The sequence below is a fragment of the Sus scrofa genome, chromosome 1 (genome assembly GCF_054392235.1).
Source record: "Sus scrofa isolate SSC_HxYL_T2T_F1_AM1 chromosome 1, Sscrofa_HxYL_maternal_Yorkshire_Landrace_v2.0, whole genome shotgun sequence".
Taxonomy (NCBI): Eukaryota; Metazoa; Chordata; class Mammalia; order Artiodactyla; family Suidae; genus Sus; species Sus scrofa.
The window spans coordinates 133,337,205-133,354,464 of record NC_139383.1 but is presented as its reverse complement, the minus strand read 5'-3'; the positions used below and the strand labels follow the sequence as shown (position 1 = coordinate 133,354,464).

Genomic DNA, 17,260 nt, shown 5'->3' with positions numbered 1-17,260 from the left:
TGTAATTCCGTGTTGGTGTGCCCCGGTATTTGTCACTGGTGACCAGGGGTGACCTGTTGCTAGCAAGTCACCATGAGTGGGAGAAGTGCTCTTCAGAGATTTAAAAAAAAAAATTGTTTTCTTCAAAAGAGAGTCACATGTATCAATTCATTCAACCAATGACTATTTAAAAAGCTATGTACCCACTGCTTTTTAAGGAATGTATGTGTGGCTGTAAAGGACACAGTCCTTATACTGGAGGAACTCATGGCATGGGATGGGGGGAGGGGACAGGAAGTGAAGAAAATAAGGAAATGTAATATTGTGTGCTGTGTGCTCCGATGAACAGGAGCCCAGATTTTGGTGGCAGAAGGAGGAATGGAGGAAAAAGCCTGGTGGGAAGTGATTTCTGATTAGGAACTGGCCACATAAAGGGAGCAGAAGGGACAAGAAGGGCACTCCAGGTGATGAGTGCAGCACGTGCAAAGGCCAAGATGCAGGAGAAGCACGTTTGTGCTTACTATTCAGAGAAGTCATACATCTGGAATATGGGGTGCTGACAGAAGTGTCATATAAGAAAAGAGGCATCCAAATGCTAACCTCTGTCCCCGTTGGGCCTCAGGTTTGTAAGATCACTGCTGAATGTCACCGTGGAACCTAGGTTTTCTAGGCAAATCCCTTTTGAGCCTCTCCGAGATTAGCCACTGAGGTGATAGAATGAGCAGTGGACCTAGCTAGCGATAGATGATCCAGAAGCCTTTTCTTAATAGCCTAACCCTGAGCAGTTTTTGAACTCTTCGTCTATATGGTGGAGATTCATCCACTAACTCAGTAAACATCCTCTTATTACATACCATGTACCAGATACCATGGTGGGTTATAAAGACAAAGCAGAGAACAGAACAGAACATACCTAACTTCTGTCCTGGTGAAGCTGACATGAAGTTCAGTGGAAATAATAATTTTTGTTTTAAACTTTAAGGACCAAAATATTGATAAGGTATACTTGCTTTAAAAAGTGTAAGACACTCTTGGAGTTCCCGTCATGGTGCAGAGGTTAACAAATCCGACTAGGAACCATGAGGTTGCAGGTTCGATCCCTGCCCTTGCTCAGTGGGTTAACGATCCGGCATTGCCATGAGCTGTGGTGTAGGTTGCAGACGCGGCTCGGATCCTGCATTGCTGTGGCTCTGGTGTAGGCCGGTGGCTACAGCCCCAATTAGACCCCTAGCCTGGGAACCTCCATATGCCGTGGGAGTGGCCCTAGAAATAGCAAAAAGACAAAAAAAAAAAAGTAAGACACTCTAAATGTGAGCTTACTGCCAACCTCGGTCTAGAATGAATAGCAGTGAGAGCTGGGAGTTCCTGATTTTGTCACACACAGAAGAAGTTAGTGAAATAACCTCCCTCAGATCAGTGACAAAGTACATCTGGGGACACAGGGTGGGGCCGAGAAACCTGGAGGTTCTGGCTGAGAACCTGAGCTTCCCATAAACATAGCACACAATTTAAAAAAGAAACTGGAAGTGATCTGCTGACCAGTGGGAGGGCCTGTACCCCTTTACCCCTGGGTCCAGAGAAGTTAGAGGTGTCACCTAAGGGCAGTATTTCCAAGGCCACATGATTGTGGAGAGGGAAAAGTCACCCTCTGCCATTCCCTCCAGGGTAGGGTCAGAGCGCCAAGTCCATGTTCGTAAGTGCCCATGGAAACGTATTCTGTGTTGAACGCATCAGCCGGTTTGCACTACAAAGCCCATTTGTGGTTTGGCGTTCCAGACCAGAGGCAGTGATCACGGCTCTCCAATCTCAGGGTGCAGAGGGAGCACATGCACTTTGTATCCTAGGCAACGCCAAAGCTGTCGGAAAAATTTAGAAGTGTGAATTGGGCATTATGTTACTTTTGGTGCAGAGCCTTTTTCGGCCCAGGCACCAAACTCAGAATCAATAAAATCTAATCACTTGGACGGGCCTTAGAGATCGTTGGTGTTCTAGCCCAGCCCCTCATTTATAGATGAGAAACTGAAGCCAGAGGAGGTGCAGCCTCTGGGCTCCTAGAGGCTGAGTCAAGAGTAGAATCTGGATTTCTCAATCCCCTGTTATCTCCAGGTGTGTTTGATGTGTTTCAGATCTGGGGTGAGATTAACCTCCCCTGAGGTGATTTATATGGGGAGGTGAGAATCAGTGTAGATAAGGGTCATAGACTGTTAGAGGCATAATTATATACAACCATAGCCTGAATGACACAGCCCTTCCTCAAGGTCGTGCTGTGAGCCTTGCATGAGCTTCCTGGTACTCACCTGGATTGAAGGACGATTGCAGGAGCTTGGGGGTGCTCCTTGGGTAATTCACTCAGTCCTAGTGAGTGAGTCCTACTTATCCCCACTGCCCAGGGAAACTGAAGTACAGAGCTGAGCCATTAAGCAGCTTGCCTGAGGCTAGTTAAGTGGCAAAGCTGGATCTCCTAAGTTGCCTAGTCTAGTCAGCAACCCAACCCCCATGCTTCACTTCTCAGCACCACACTCAGCCTCTGCCCCCAGGGGAGGAAGGGTCCAACTTTTCTCATAAATGCTAGGTATTGAGTCGATTTGGTAAAAATCAGCAATTGGCATGCATTTACCTAGACTCCCCTTTTGCCTCTGTGCACCCAGAGGTTTCCAAAGCTCATAGATGTGGCAGATATGGAGCCCAGACAAAGGCCTGCAAGTGAACTTATTCAGGTCCAGGCTGGGCCCTCACAGAGCTTTTTCTGGCCATAAAATTAACTTGGGCCATTTATTAATCTAGGATGTTGGCTGAAACTTCCCCAGGGACCTCATTTCCATCAGTAGAACAAAATAACATTTTTTGAAATAATTATAAACTAACGGAAGTTGCAACAATAGCAGAGTGCTGTGTATTCTTCACCCAGGAAGTGGGTATGTTAAAACAAGTCAGAGCTGAATTTTCTAATGGAATGAGATAATGGTAGTGCTTTATTTTAGATCCTTCTTAACAGTTAGTAATCATTCTCCCCATTTGCCATTATAGACAAGCAGCTGTTACTCTGTTTTCAAATACAGAGGGCAAAAGCAAAGGCCGTATTTTTGGCAGCTGGAAACCTTAGTGCTTGGACCAGGAATTTTTGGCTTTGCAATTTTTTTGAAGTCCACTTTTCATTCTCTGGGTTGTTAAGCTTAACCTTTCTGTAAACCCTTCAACAACTATTTCCAGTCGTGACATCGCCTGGCAACCTCTGGTGAGGTGGTTTGAGGAAGATGAAACATTGAAGACATGAGCTTCTTCGTTTGTAGCCAATTCCTGTCCTGGGCAGTGATGAAACACATAGATCACTAGGCTCTCATGACATCTGCGTTCCATATCAGCTTCACCACTCCTGGACCTTAAGTCCCTGAATTTATCCCCTCATTCTCTCCTAGGAATAGTAGCAGCAACCCATCCTCCATCCTCTCCTTGCCTGGGTAGTGTTCATGTTCTTTGAAAATATAAAACAGGTACCATGGAGGAGACTGAAATCTATGGCTCCATAGTGGCAGCATCAGACAGATCAGTAGAATCAGAACAAACCTGCTCTTCTTCTGTTATCCCAGCCCAGAGGGCAGAACCAGGCATGGACCCAGGTCCCATTATTCCAAACAGAATGTCAGGCACAGGCCATATGGCAGCCCCAGCAGGTCATCTGGTAGAAAAAGCCAATGTTCCAAAGACAGGCTGAGTCCTTTGGCATCTTTGCCATCCCTGGGAACCCTGAGCCCTTCCTTTGTCTAGATTGGTTCCTTTCCTGGAGGCCGAAGGGGAGCAGCTGGGCCTGGCTGGGACCACGCATGTGGAGAAGATAACAAAGGAAAAGCTTTTACTGTCTCTTGTCAGTAGTTAGCCTTGAAAGCCCAGTGGTCCTCCCAGAAAAAAAGACACACCATTGTGTTCATTTCTGCCCCAGCAACCTTCTGCTTTCTCTCTCCCTTTCCTTTTTCAATTGTGGACAGTTCCTCTGTTTTATATTTTCACAAAGCTCGTCATCCTCTCAATCTCTTTAGCAGTTACTGTGTTTTGTCATCCTCCTGGGTAGCAGGTTCTCTCTGTTTAGACATGGGGCGCATCCTCTCATTAGTTTCTTGTGTTATTCTCACTTGAAGTGAAGATTGTTTCTAGAACAATTTAGCATCAAAATATTATCTGATTTGAGTTAGGACAGACAGGCAAAATCTTGTAGGCAGGTTGTCACTAGAATTACGCTACCCAGAGCCCTGGTTCTGATCAGAGGTCAAATTCTGGGATTCCTGCTCAGATTTGCTTAGAATTTGGCAGAGACAGGTTAGATCCTGTTTTCCGTCCCTTCCTGTTCAATTCCTTTTAAGTGCCACTCCTTTTTGAATTATTAATATTTGACCAGAAGCATTACTGATGGAGATATTGGTATGCTTGGCTTTAAGAAAATCCACACTTAAAGGAAAAACCTTGCATAAGCGCTGCTTTCATTTTTCAGAAAACTTCTTTAAAATAGCCAGCTTTTTTCATACATGGAAAATATAATTAAACAAAACTGACCCAACTTTTAGGAAGACAGTGATTATTAAAGCAAGGCTTTAATAAAGAACACAACAGGCTTCCATACCCTGCAGTGTGCCCTTTTCTACCTTCCATGGTATCTGCTGCCACCTTTCTTTCTTTTCTCTTGCATCAGAATCTAGCCCCAAGGAAAAGTCTTATAAATGTGTTCATACTGATTTCTGGCTTCTGTTACGCTCTAGCACTACGTACTTTATAACTGGAAAAAAAAAAAAGGTCATCAGCCAAAGAAAAGAATTTCCCATTGCAGAATCTCCATCATCAGTCAGCCATTAGGCAGGCTGATTTTTATTTTAATTTTGTTTGTTGGGAAGTAGGGAGTCAAATAGACTTCCTTCTCTGCCGGTTCCATACACCCTGCTCTTTAATCTCAGGAACAGCTCTTCCTTTCCTTGTTCTGGGAAAGCTGCAAAATGAGGAGGCATTTCAGCGGGGGTGACAGAAATCACTTAACTCTTTTGGCCTATGTTACCCTTGTCGCTCCTGGATCAAAGAGCAGTTTGTTAGTGATGGGGAAGGTGTGAAAAGAGGCATCTGTTGTCATTTGTAAGAACCTCTTGGTTTTGGAGCACCTGGAAACTCATGGGGCAGATGAGAGTTGTGTACAAATGCTGTCAGAGGAAAATGGTAGACCTGAGATTCTAAGGGTTTGGGGCAATGTTGGGGAGGTGAGGAGGTGTTCAAGATGTGGTACCTGTGCCATGGCTGAGTCAGTCACATGTACAACCTCCATCTATTTATTTCTTCCTCTATTCATTACATCCTGACTGAGGACCTCCTGCATGCCAGGCCTTGTGTCTGACACAAAGGATAAAGAAGATGAGTACAATGCACTTTTTCTCAGGCAGAACAGTTTAATAGGGAAATGTGAAAAAAGCATCATTACGATGAAGTGGTCAGTTCTGGAGAAGTATTTACATAGTGTCATAGTGTGATTAGTCGTCCTAGGGGAACAGAGTGGCCAGGGGAGAGGGATTTGGAGCAGTGGGAAGAATGGGAAAGGGGCAGAGAACAAAGTCACTGCGTGGTAAGTAGATGGTTTCCAGGAAGGCCATTTGAGAGAGAATAGTGTGTGTAGAAGACACAGCTTTGGGATCAAGGTCGGGGAGTATCAGTAGCTAAAACAGAGAGGCTGGTGGGAATTAGATTGTGGAGGACCTTGTAAACCTTGGAAATGAATCAGGACTTTATCATATCGACCTGTGGGAGCCATAAAATTGTTCTTAGACAAAGAAGTAACATGACGCTATTTGTGCTTTGAAAAGATTATTCTGGTGGATTTGTGGAGAATAGACTAGAAGTCTAGGAGGGCAGAAACTAGTTTAGAGTGAATTTGAGAACAATGAAAAGAGAGAATGATTAGAATGTACTGACAGGTTGGAAACAGGATGATGGAGAGGGAGAGATCCAGTGTGGCTCCCAGGTTTAAGGCTTGAGTGACTGAGTAGGATATTAAAAATATTGGGAGTTCCCTGATGGCTCCGTAGGTTAAGGCTCTGGCATTGTCACTGCTGCAGCTTGGGTTTATGCCATGGCTTGGGTTCAATCCCTTTAACATGCCTTGAGGCCAATAAATAAATAAAAAATAAACAAATATATCAATAACAATAATAGTTGTAATTGTTGGAGCCTTACTAGGTGCAAAAGGTTTGACTGCATGCTTTACATAAATTATTTCATTGAATCATTGTAATTAATCTTCATGATTAAATTATCTTCATTTTAGACATGAAAACCTAGACTTTGAGAGGTGAAGTAGCCTTACCAGGGCCCCATGGCTGCCAAGTGATAGCGTGTAAATTTGAACCCAGGCACTTGGAGCTCAGAGCCTGCCCCCAGTAGGGAACTTAGCAGGAATACAAATGAAGGCAAAGTATCTGAAATTCAGGTTTGTGACAACACTGGATCCTTAACCACCTGGGAGTGAGTGAGGCCTGGGATACAACCCACATCCTCATGGATACCAGTCAGGTTCTTAACCCATTGAGCCACATCAGGAACTCCTGAAAGGAGATTTAAAATGAGAATTGAGTCGGGGAGTTCCCATCGTGGCTCAGCAGTAATGAACCTGACTAGTATCCATGAGGATGCAGTTTCGATCCTTGCCCTCACTCAGTGGGTTAAGGATCTGGCATTGCTGTGGGCTGTGGTGTAGGTTGTAGATGCGGCTGGGATCTGGCATTGCTGTGGCTGTGGTGTAGACTGGCAGCTGCATTTCTGATTAGAACCCTAGCCTGGGAATTTCCATATGCCATGGGTGCAGCCTTAAAAAAAAAAATGTAATAAGAAGTGAGCTTGGACTTCTTTTCGAAGAAGTTTGGATGAGAAGGGGGTGAGAGACAGGGAGGTAACAGGCAGCCTCAGGATCAGGGGAAATACTGGTTGTGGTGGGAGCCAAGATGTTGGTACATGGAGGGAAGAATGTATGGAGCAGTGGGTGCTACCTGACCAGGAGGGAAGTCAGAATCTGCCCTCCAGCCTTCAGGGAGTTCAGGGACTCTGAGACATGTGCTCCTACACTTTCAGTTACCTCCCTTTTAACCCAAAGTGAAGTAACCTGTTTATGGTCACACCGCGAGTCCATTACCCCATAACTCCTGGTGCCTGGTCCCTTTCGTCTTCTCTGACAGTGTCAGTGAGAGAAGAAGGATCCCTGTGTCCCTTGTGGTTCCTAGCTCCCAGTCTTCTGGTCTGGCCCTTCCTTGCTCCGTCAGAATGCATATCCTTCCAGGTTCTAATGCACCAGCAGCACTTCTGCTACGTGGGGGTGAGTCAGAGAGCTGCTTTGTCACTTCCTCAGCCTGCCACAGGGTAGTGTATTAAGTGGTTAATTATAAAGTGCCATTAACAGAACAATGCTGGAAGCCTCTTCCTCTTACCTGGGCACCCAGGTTCCCAGAGGAAGCAAGGGTCTTGAAGTCAAGGGCCTTTCAGACACCTCTTCCTGACCGAGAGTCAGGGAGGATATGATTGATTGTTCATATATGGTCCCTGGTCCCCAAGCCTGGGCACTGGAGAGGATTGGGTGGGGGACAGGGGCATCAGCTGTAGAGACTCCTTAGGTAAGAGAGAGCTGATGCTCACAAAGAAACTCCATCAGTCACAAGTCACTTGGTGAGCCTGCATGTAAGCAGCTACCCACACTTCTCAGAAGGGCCCACCACACCCTGCCCCAACTCTATTTAGAGGTCTTCTCGAATCTGTAGGTATCTCATGGTGATTCATCTTCTTCTTACCTTCTTCTATTATAAAGTTTATGCCATCAGCCTGGTTGTCATACCCTTCTGATGAAATACTGATGTTGAGCGCAGAATGCACTGCCCAGAATCTAGATACATGAATGCTACATAAACATAAACTTCACTTTTGTAATTGACCTTCAATTACAACCCTCTGTGTGTTGGTAGGCTCCAAGGAATAGCAATTAACTTTCTTCTCTTTGCTCTTTTTCAATCTACTTGCATCCATTATTCCTTTTCCGTTTTGTCACATGGGGCTCTCAGGCCCGTGTAACTCCACGGGCCATCTTTCTCATTGCTTGCAATGTGAATAGGGCCCCCTGGAATTTCATAGACCATAGAGTGAATGGTGGTGCCCCTTGTGCTGCAGTTCCAGACCCATCCCCATTCTCTCCTGTAGTTCACAGCACTCTCCACTAAAAGAATGAATGCTATTTGGGAGCAGAACCAAGGCTGCCCACCCTCTTTGGGTCTGCTGCCCTCTGTTATTGTTTTCATTAACAGTATTAAATCTAAAGCAAACAGGAATCCAAAATGCTAATCTTGCCCTGAGAGATTTAGCAGAGCTTGTGGTGAGTCATGGCCCATGATTAGTTCTTTTGTTTCTTCCTTCATTTATAATTTGTCATAGTTGTGTCAAGTATTGACAATTGTGAGACATGCTTGTCCCAAGGGACTGAGAAGAATCTTCTTCAGGCTCTGAAAAATTAGGTGGACTTAACTAGGCCAAAGATGAGAGGCAAGAAGGGCCATCCAGAGAGAAAGGAGGGGCGAAGGCTTGGTGGTAGAAGTACGTACCTTGACATATTCCAGGGCCAGAGCCAGAGCCAGGGTGGCAGAAGCACACGTAAAGAGGGAAAGGGGCTCAAGATAAGCAGGGCTCAGAACAGGGAGAGCTTTAAAGCCTCATTGCAAAGACCTGGGCTTTCCCCTAAAAGTAATAGCAAGTTCCTGAAGGATTTTGAGGTTCTATGATGGGGTTTATATTCTGAAAAGTTCATTCTTGCTTATCTAGAAAATGAATGGGAGACAAACAAGGGGCAGACAGAAAGGTAGGTCAAAGACCAGAAGAAAGTGGTAGGAGTGAAGGCAAGGAATCACAGTGCTTTTAAGATGTGTGAACAGTCAACTGTGTCTAAAGCTACTGAGTGATCACATGAAACAGAACTGGAAAGTAGCCATTACATTGAACTACCTGGAGGTCATTAGCATTTTTACTGAAAGATGCTATTGAGAGAGGAACCAGAACAGAGGAAGTAGAAGAATGAGTGGGAGGTGAAGAAATGACAGCAGTGAGAACAAAAAACTTTTTTTTCAGTGTCTGTGAATGGAAGGAAAGAGCTCGGTGATTGCAGGAGGAGGACATGGAATCACAGGAGCTTTCTCTCTCTTTTTTTTGAAATGAGAGTGGTTTGGACAAATTTAAGTGCTAATGGATATTAATTAAGCAATAAAAATTTCTAGACTATGCCAGAAGAGAAAAATACAATCCATGGGTTGGTTGGTTTGTTTTCTGTTCCAGGAAAAACAGGAAAGGGTTGGGTTTAAAGCACAAGGAGAGGAGTTGTGCTTCTTAAATCTGGAGAGAGGGGGGAAAAAGATGCACATTGGTTGTTGTTATTGGTAATGGGAAGGGGGAGGGATTGAGGAAGTGCCTATCTTATGGCTTTATTTTCTTTGTAAAGTAGCCATGTAGGAGGGGAGAACTTAGTGGAATGAGGAGGGAGAAGAGGTGAGGACCTTGAGGAGAATGGGGAAAGTTTAAACTTGCTGCTCTGAGGAGTGGGCAGATCTCATAGAGGATCCCCACTGTTTTGTAGTGGGAGTTGTGGTTGGTGATCAAGATTAGCACCATACTACCCCGGACCATGTTGTCTTCACCAGTGCTCAGCTGCTCTGGGGCAGGTGCAGAAGTTGAAATCAACTAAGGCAGAAGTTTTGCAGGAAAGTCTGACACAGAAAAAAAAGGATGAAGGAGTCTAGAGTACAGATAAAAGTATTATTGAAATGATTGACTACTGATTATTATATCTAAGATGGATAAAGTAGTATGTCAAGACTAAGGATGGATAATGGATTAGAAGAAAGAAGAAGAGGAGTTCCTGCAGTGATGCTGAGGGTTAAGAATTCAACTACAATGGCTGGAGTCTCTATGGAGGTGTGGGTTCAATCTCCAGTATAGGTTGCAGCTCAGATTCAGTCCCTGGCCCAGGAACTCCATATGCTACAGATGTGGCCATTATAAAAAAAAAAAAAAAAAAAAAAAGAAAGAAAGAAAAGAAAGAGGGAGGGAGGGAGAGAAGGAGGGAAGAAAGGAAGGAAGGAAGGGGAAAAAAGAGCAGTTAGGAGACTGAAGGCCCTCATGAGAAGGAAGAGTAGTCATGGTGAGAACAGTTAAACAAGCAAGCTCAAAGGACAGATGTTTGGAATCAAAACATGAAGTGATTGACCTTATGATTTTTGAGGTGAAGAAACTATGGCTGATAACAAGTTCAGCAGTGGACTTTAGTCCAAGTCTGCTAAAGTTTTAAAAACATCTTTCTTAGAGAAAGTAACTGGTAAGTTATTGGCTAAAAGAGAGGAGGAGGGACAGAACCTCAAGTAAAAACAAGATTTTTTTTTTGTAAGCTCATGAAGGCCCATGGTCCAAAAAAGTCACTGGGGAACTTGGAAGAAGCACCTCCACTTTCAGATCCTGTGGTAAATGGAGTATGAGAGTCTAAACAACTGCTCTTTGAGAAGTAGCATTTCCAGGAGACAGCCAGTTATCTAAAATAAGCATGGTTCAGAGTTCCCATCATGGCTCCGTGGGTTAAGAACCCAACTAGTATCCATGAGGATTCAGGTTTGATCCCTTGCCTTGATCATTGGGTTAAAGGATTGGGCATTGCTGTGAGCTGTGGTGTAGGTCACAGATGCGGCTCATATCTAGCATTGCTGTGGCTGTGCATAGGCTAGCAGCTACATCTCTGATTTGACCCCTAGCTCAGGAATTTCCATATGCTACATGTGCGGTCCTATGATTAATTAATTAATTAATTAAATCAACATGGTTCTTTCTGGGTTCTTTGAACTGGGGATAAAATTAAGGCCTACTCCATCTCTGAATTCTCATTTACTTTGAACTAATATAGCTTTCAAGGAGACAGACTATATACCAATATCAATATCTGTATCTGGGATTTATTAATTTCAAATTCGGCCATAAAGAGAATTTATGTACAACCCTGTACACTGTAGCTTAAAGACCTCCTTTCAATTTTTTTTTTAGTGTGGGTCTATTAACAATAAATCAGTTTTTGTTTTTCTAAAACATCTTATTTTTCTTCATTTTTTGGAGGATATTTTCACTGGTTGTAGAATTCTGGGCTAGAAATGTATTTTCCTTCAATACTTTAAAAATGTAATTTTGTGGTCTACTGGATTCCATTGTTTCTATTGGTAAGTCAGCTGTCAGTATTCTTGCTTCTTTGAAGGTTAAATATCTTAACTCTTATCATTTAATTTTTTTTTTATTTTTAGTATCTTTGCTATGATGTATTTAAGTGTGTTTTTCCTTTGTATTTCGAAGTTATTAGAGTTCCTTTAATGGGTGTCTTATGGTCTTTCATCAGTTTTGAAAGAGAGTGTGGGCATTATTTTGTCAAATATTGCTTCTGTGTTTTTCTCTCTTCATTTTCAGGGATTTCCATATATTATATCTTTTCACAAGATCCTATGTGTCTCTTACTCTCTTGTCTGTTTTTTCCCAACCTTTTTGCTATGCATATTTCTGCCTGAAATTTTCTATTAACTCATCTTTTAGTTCAGTACTCTTTTCTTCAGGTATAAGAAATATGTTGCTAACTGCCTCTGTTAAAAAGCCTTACTTTTCTGATTTTTAGATGTAAAATTTCCATTTAATTCTTTTTTTTTATAAATTCTGGGTCTGTGGTGAAGTCCTCCATCTTGTCATCTTTTTTTTTTTTTTTTTTTTTTCCCTTGGACAAAATCAATATAGGGTTTTTTTTGTTGTTGTTGTTAAACCTGTATCTGAGAACATCTGGGTACCCATGGGCTTATTTCTGTTGTCTTTTTTCTCTCTTAGTTCTTAGAATGTCTAGTAATTATTATTTGAATGTTGAGCATTTTGTATAAAAATTATAGCCCCTAGATGGCTATTTTTCTCTAGAGAGGATTCACCTTATCTTTTCTGTAAGTAGCTAAGAAGAATAGGAGTAAACTACATCCATTCAGTCTAGATTTAATTAATTGGAGATCAAGTTGGAGTTTTTATAAGGTTAGACAGACCTCTAAGGATCTATAACTTAAAGTCCAGATGAGAGGCTTTGGATACTCACTAGGACCCCTCCTAGTTGGTGGGTCCTCAGTTGAGACTGCCCAAAATTTGGCTTTTCTATCTAGCTACATTCTCATCTTTATACAGCAAATCCTGTAATGGGAAATCAAGAATATAAGAAAAACTATCAGGCCCCATAAAGGGAAATCAAGTGCTGAGCATGAAGCTCATTTCCTTGTGCCTCCCTTTCTTCCTAAATCTTATCACTCAAACCCTGACTATCTTGGCAGCTATGAACTCCTTTTAAGAGCTTTCCTCATTGTATTTAGGCTTAAAATCAGGAATGTATGGGAGAATCCCATACAAAAAAAGTTCAAAAATGTATTTACTTGGGTACCCCTGCTCTTTCACTGAAATACCTTACTTCATATAGGTATAAGCTTACACAGTAGGAAGGTGGTTCCTTCCTTCTCCATAGGCATCTATGTCTATGGAACTGTACCTCATCTTCTAAGAACCTCTATGATTGTGATGATGTACATAAATAGCTGTGCATAAATAGTTATACCAAATGAAAGAGTAAACATATTTTTTGCCCTTTTGCCCAGTGAGATATAACAGTAATAGTCATGATAATATTCCCTAAAATTTACTAGAGATTTACTATGGGTCAGGTTCTGTGTTAGCCATTTTATATAGATTATCTCATTTAATCCCCAGAAGAACCTATCAGATAGTAAAGGTAATTGTTTCTGATTTACACATGAGGAAACTGAGGCTTAAAGAGGTTAAGTCACTCTAAACAAGATCCCAGAGGCAAAAGTAAATGGCACAAGTGTGAACTCAGATCTTTCTAAACTCAGAGTCTGGGTCTTTTCCAATATTGTGTCCTGCCTCTTGCCTTCATTCCACATAACTGGTTTGTTTGATGATTTAACTCAGCCTGGAATCCTGAGATACTTCCTTAAAAAAGGTGAGAATAAAGTAACCCGAGAGGTTTACATGCAAATAAATCTCCTTCCTGATACATTTTTCCCCGGTATGTCCACATTCTTCCCTCCCCCACTTAGCTTTACTTTGATAGATATTTTACATTAAACACTTCCGTTTATATTTTCAATGGCAAATCTGAAAGTACTTTTTTAAAATAACGATTTATGCAAGGACAGGAAGTAATTAGCAGTGGGGTTTTATTTTTGGCAGATGAGATTGGTGGGGGTGGGGTGTAGGGAGAAATTACTTTCTGCAGTGTCAGATGAATGAGTTATAGGAAATGATGGCTCAGCCAGCAGCTTGGTGCTTGCCAGTGAGTCAGCAGTGACTCCATCCTCAGTCTCAAGGCTGGAATTACAGCTGTAAAAGACACTCCTCCTGGGGAGGGCCCCTCCCTGCCTTGCTGTCTGGGGCCTGTAGGCTCTGCCATACTATCTGAACCATTCAGTTACCTGTCCCAGTGGAGAGGGATTCTCAGAGCTGTCTTTTTGTTTTCATGCAGATATTTCAATGTTTCTTTAGGATTAATTGGTGTTTCTTATTTTTCTCCCCTGATATCCAGTGGAAACATCCAGTTTGGGATTGATGTCATAGCAGAATCAAATCCTTAGGGCAACATATCATGTGTTTATACTGCTTCAATGTTCTAGGGTCTTTATAAATGGCAAAACACTGTGGAAAAGCAAGACAGGAGATACTGCTTCAGGAGAAGTGGTAGATTGAAAGAGGTCATCTTGTCATGACTGAAAATATGTGCATGTGTCAAGAAGATGAGAACCAAATCCTCATAGTGGCTGGGTTATGATGGTAGGATTGTTGGTTATTGTTTTTTGCTTTCTTTTCCAGATTTGACAGGCCCAAGTTATAACTTTTATTCTAAAAACAGCTATTTGGTATTTTAAACTACCTATCCACTTGTGGGGGAAAAAAAACTGGCCAAATAGCTTTAATACTTTAGGACATCTTTTCCCAAGACTTTGGTCATATTCTTTTGGTCATATGCATGGTGTCCAGGAGGAAATGGGAAAGAAGGATTAGCTTTACTCAGAAGTTGTGGGTGCCAGGCATTTAGTTCTTTCTCACCCTGTGGAAAAGGTGGTATTATCCACATATTATACATAAAGAAATGAATGCTAAGAGAGATTGCAGAAGCTTTCCTAGGTCAATTAGCTAGAAATTGGGGGGGGGGGTTCCATTCAAGTCTCATTGCTGCCAAAGTCCCCACTCTTCCAACTAGAATACAAAATGATGCTACCACAAGTCCCTGTCCCGCAGGCTTTTTTGCAGAACATTTTAAGTGTGTTAACTTACTGCTAGATTGTCCCTTGAGGAAAATTGTATTGCAATATTTTTGTTTTTGAAAAACTAGGATTCTAAATTTCACATATATGTACTTGGCTTCTACTGTTGAGAGTGTTGCATATAATCCATGTGTGTGCATCTGTGTCTTTGACCTTAAGAGGCATAGTAAGTACTTGGTTGAATGGTTGGACTCCCCCAGAATTTGAAATGATTCTCGTGATTGCCCCTAAAGTTCTTAGATATATGAGACTGAGGCTAAAGTTAAATGTTTAACTGTTCTGTACAGTAGCTGTAAGGGATAGTTTTGGTTGAGGAAGGGGTGAATACTCTTGCAAAGTAGAGCTTTTATAGTTTCACAAAAATACCCATTGACCCAGCAAGGCCTTAATTAATTTTTTAAAAAAATAAATAACATTTAAAGATTTTATAAAAAAAAATTCTCAACGGATAGTGTATAGTTAATGCTATTAGCTTGGTTGATATATTGACATATAATATTGATATATAAATGTTGCTCATATGTCATTATAGAAATTGGTAAAATTTAACATATGCCTACACCTGTGAAACATCACTTCAGTAAAGTTAATGAGTATATTCATTACCCCACAAAGATTTTTTGTAATGCTCTATTTTCTAAGGAAAAAAAAACATTTAATTTCATTATCTAATTTGATGAAAAAGGCCTGGATGGGGACTCAGGTGATGTGAGTCTGGACTCTGCTCTTGCCCTGAATAGCTCCATGCAATTCAGTGAGTCCCTTAATTTTTCCAGCCCTTAGTTTTCTCATCTGGAAAATGAGGGGGTTGGACTAGATGGTCCCTAAGGTCCCATGTGGCTCTAAAGCTTAATAAAACTAAGAGGACAGGCATACTTAGGGTATTGGTTTGTGTCCAGAAAGTTTTATGTAAAAAATATAAACGTCCCCAGTGATCTCTAATCAGCTTTGCCTCTTCATCCCTGCCCTGCTTTACTTGATTGATTGATTGTGAAATCATTTCTTTTTTTTTTTTTGTCTTTTTGCCATTTCTTGGGCCGCTCCTGAGGCATATGGAGGTTCCCAGGCTAGGGGTCTAATCGGAGCTGTAGCCACCAGCCTACGCCAGAGGCACAGCAACGCGGGATCCGAGCAGCGTCTGTGACCTACACCACAGCTCACGGCAACGCCAGATCCTTAACCCACTGAGCAAGGGCAGGGATTGAACCCCCGCAACTTCACGGGTCCTAGTCGGATTCATTAACCACTGCGCCACCACAGGAACTCCCATCATTTCTTTTAAATATCTTTCACCTTGATTCAAGGTCATTCATGCCTTACTTCCATGTTGTTCTTTCTAAGCTTAGGGAACTGTTTTACTGAAGAATTTAGGGTGAGGACTTGAGTAATGAATGAAATTTGGTAGTGCCTTCAGGAGCAGTGAAGGCAACAGGACCATCAGCTCCCTGGATATTCAAAAGGCAGTGTGGGTATTTTATCAGAGGGAAGAGGTGGGGGAGTAGAGTCAGGCTGTACTGGATGTATTTCAGAGATAGGGGAAAGGTAGCAGAATGGAGTTCAATTAAAATTCTAATCCCAACTTTGCTCATTTCTTGCCAAGTCAGCAGCCAGCATTTCTGTTTTTGGTTCTGGTGAGTTTGCTGTGATGACATACATAGTTACCTCAAACATGCTTGTGAATGGGCCTAAAACTCTCAGGATGCTGACCAGATGCTGTCATCAGACTTGGCACTGTGCCATCTTTTGCCTGTGTTTCCAGAGACATCGCCTTTCTCACCACCATCGCCATCTTCAAGGTGGGAGGGGGGCATTGGCGAGGACTGGTGGTAAAAACTAAACTGATCACAAATGACAAGACAGGGAGTTCCTGTTGTGGCTCAGAAGGTTAAGAACCTGATATGGCATCTGTGTGGATGCGGGTTTGATCCCTGGCCTCGCTCAGTGGGTTAAGGATCTGGTGTTACCAAACCTGCGGTGTAGGTTGCAGATGCAGCTCAGATCTAGAGTTGCTGTGGCTGTGGTGTAGGCAGGAAGCTGCAGCTTCTATTCAACCCCTAGCCTGGGAACTTCCATGTGCTATGGGTGTGTCTGAAAAAAAAAATTGTGTTAAGTGACCAAATGGTTTCATCACAGCATAGAGATCTTCTCAAACTGTTTGTGTTTTCCAGGTAGCTAAGTGGGATTTCTGAGGAGGGCCTGCTCTGACTTCATCTTGGCCCACCATCCACGATGAGGTTCTTCCTGCTTTGTGCCTACATGCTCCTGCTGATGATCCCTCAGTTGAGGGCAGTCAGCTTTCCTGAAGATGATGAACCCCTTAATACTGTTGACTATCACTGTAAGTAATCTAAAGAACATTCTCCTCTTTAAAGAAGGAAGCTGTTTTGGTCTTGGTTTTCTAAGCATATTCATTTTTAGAAAGAAAGAGAATTGTACTCTTTAAAATGTTTTGCATACTAATTTATCCATGATGGTTTCCCCATGATTGGAGAAAATGAGACAGTTTAGTTAGGTGCTTTTCTAAAGCAACCTATGTATAAGCTATATGTTTTCAATTAAAAGAAAAAGACCATTTGCTGACATTCACTGTCTTTTATTCATTCATATTCAAGACCTTAAGAGGGGAATTTAGTTAAAACCCTTCTACAACTAGTATATACAGCTAATCAATGCTGTATATCGATTTTTCAGCTTCGTAATCCTGACTGATGGTTTAGCCCATTTTTACTTGCAGATTCAAGGCAATATCCGGTTTTTAGAGGACGCCCTTCAGGCAATGAATCACAGCACAGGCTGGACTTTCAGCTGATGTTGAAAATTCGAGACACACTTTATATTGCTGGCAGGTAATTTTCCTCTCGTTGGTTTATTAGATTAAAATTCTTTTCTCTTGTGGCGCTTGC

The 17,260-nt window shown here is 42.2% G+C and overlaps 1 protein-coding gene across 50 annotated transcripts in view; it reads left to right on the top strand.

Annotated features, from left to right (window-relative positions):
• SEMA6D (semaphorin 6D) overlaps positions 1–17,260 on the top strand; it is a 597,185-nt gene that overhangs the window by 566,183 nt on the left and 13,742 nt on the right. For all 50 annotated transcript variants that reach the window (XM_084971080.1, XM_084970941.1, XM_084970907.1 and 47 more), the window contains 2 exons: positions 16,526–16,695; positions 17,092–17,203. In XM_084971080.1, the coding sequence (XP_084827206.1) occupies positions 16,587–16,695; positions 17,092–17,203 (221 nt within the window). In that variant the 5' untranslated portion in view covers positions 16,526–16,586. The remainder of the gene's footprint in view (positions 1–16,525; positions 16,696–17,091; positions 17,204–17,260) is intronic.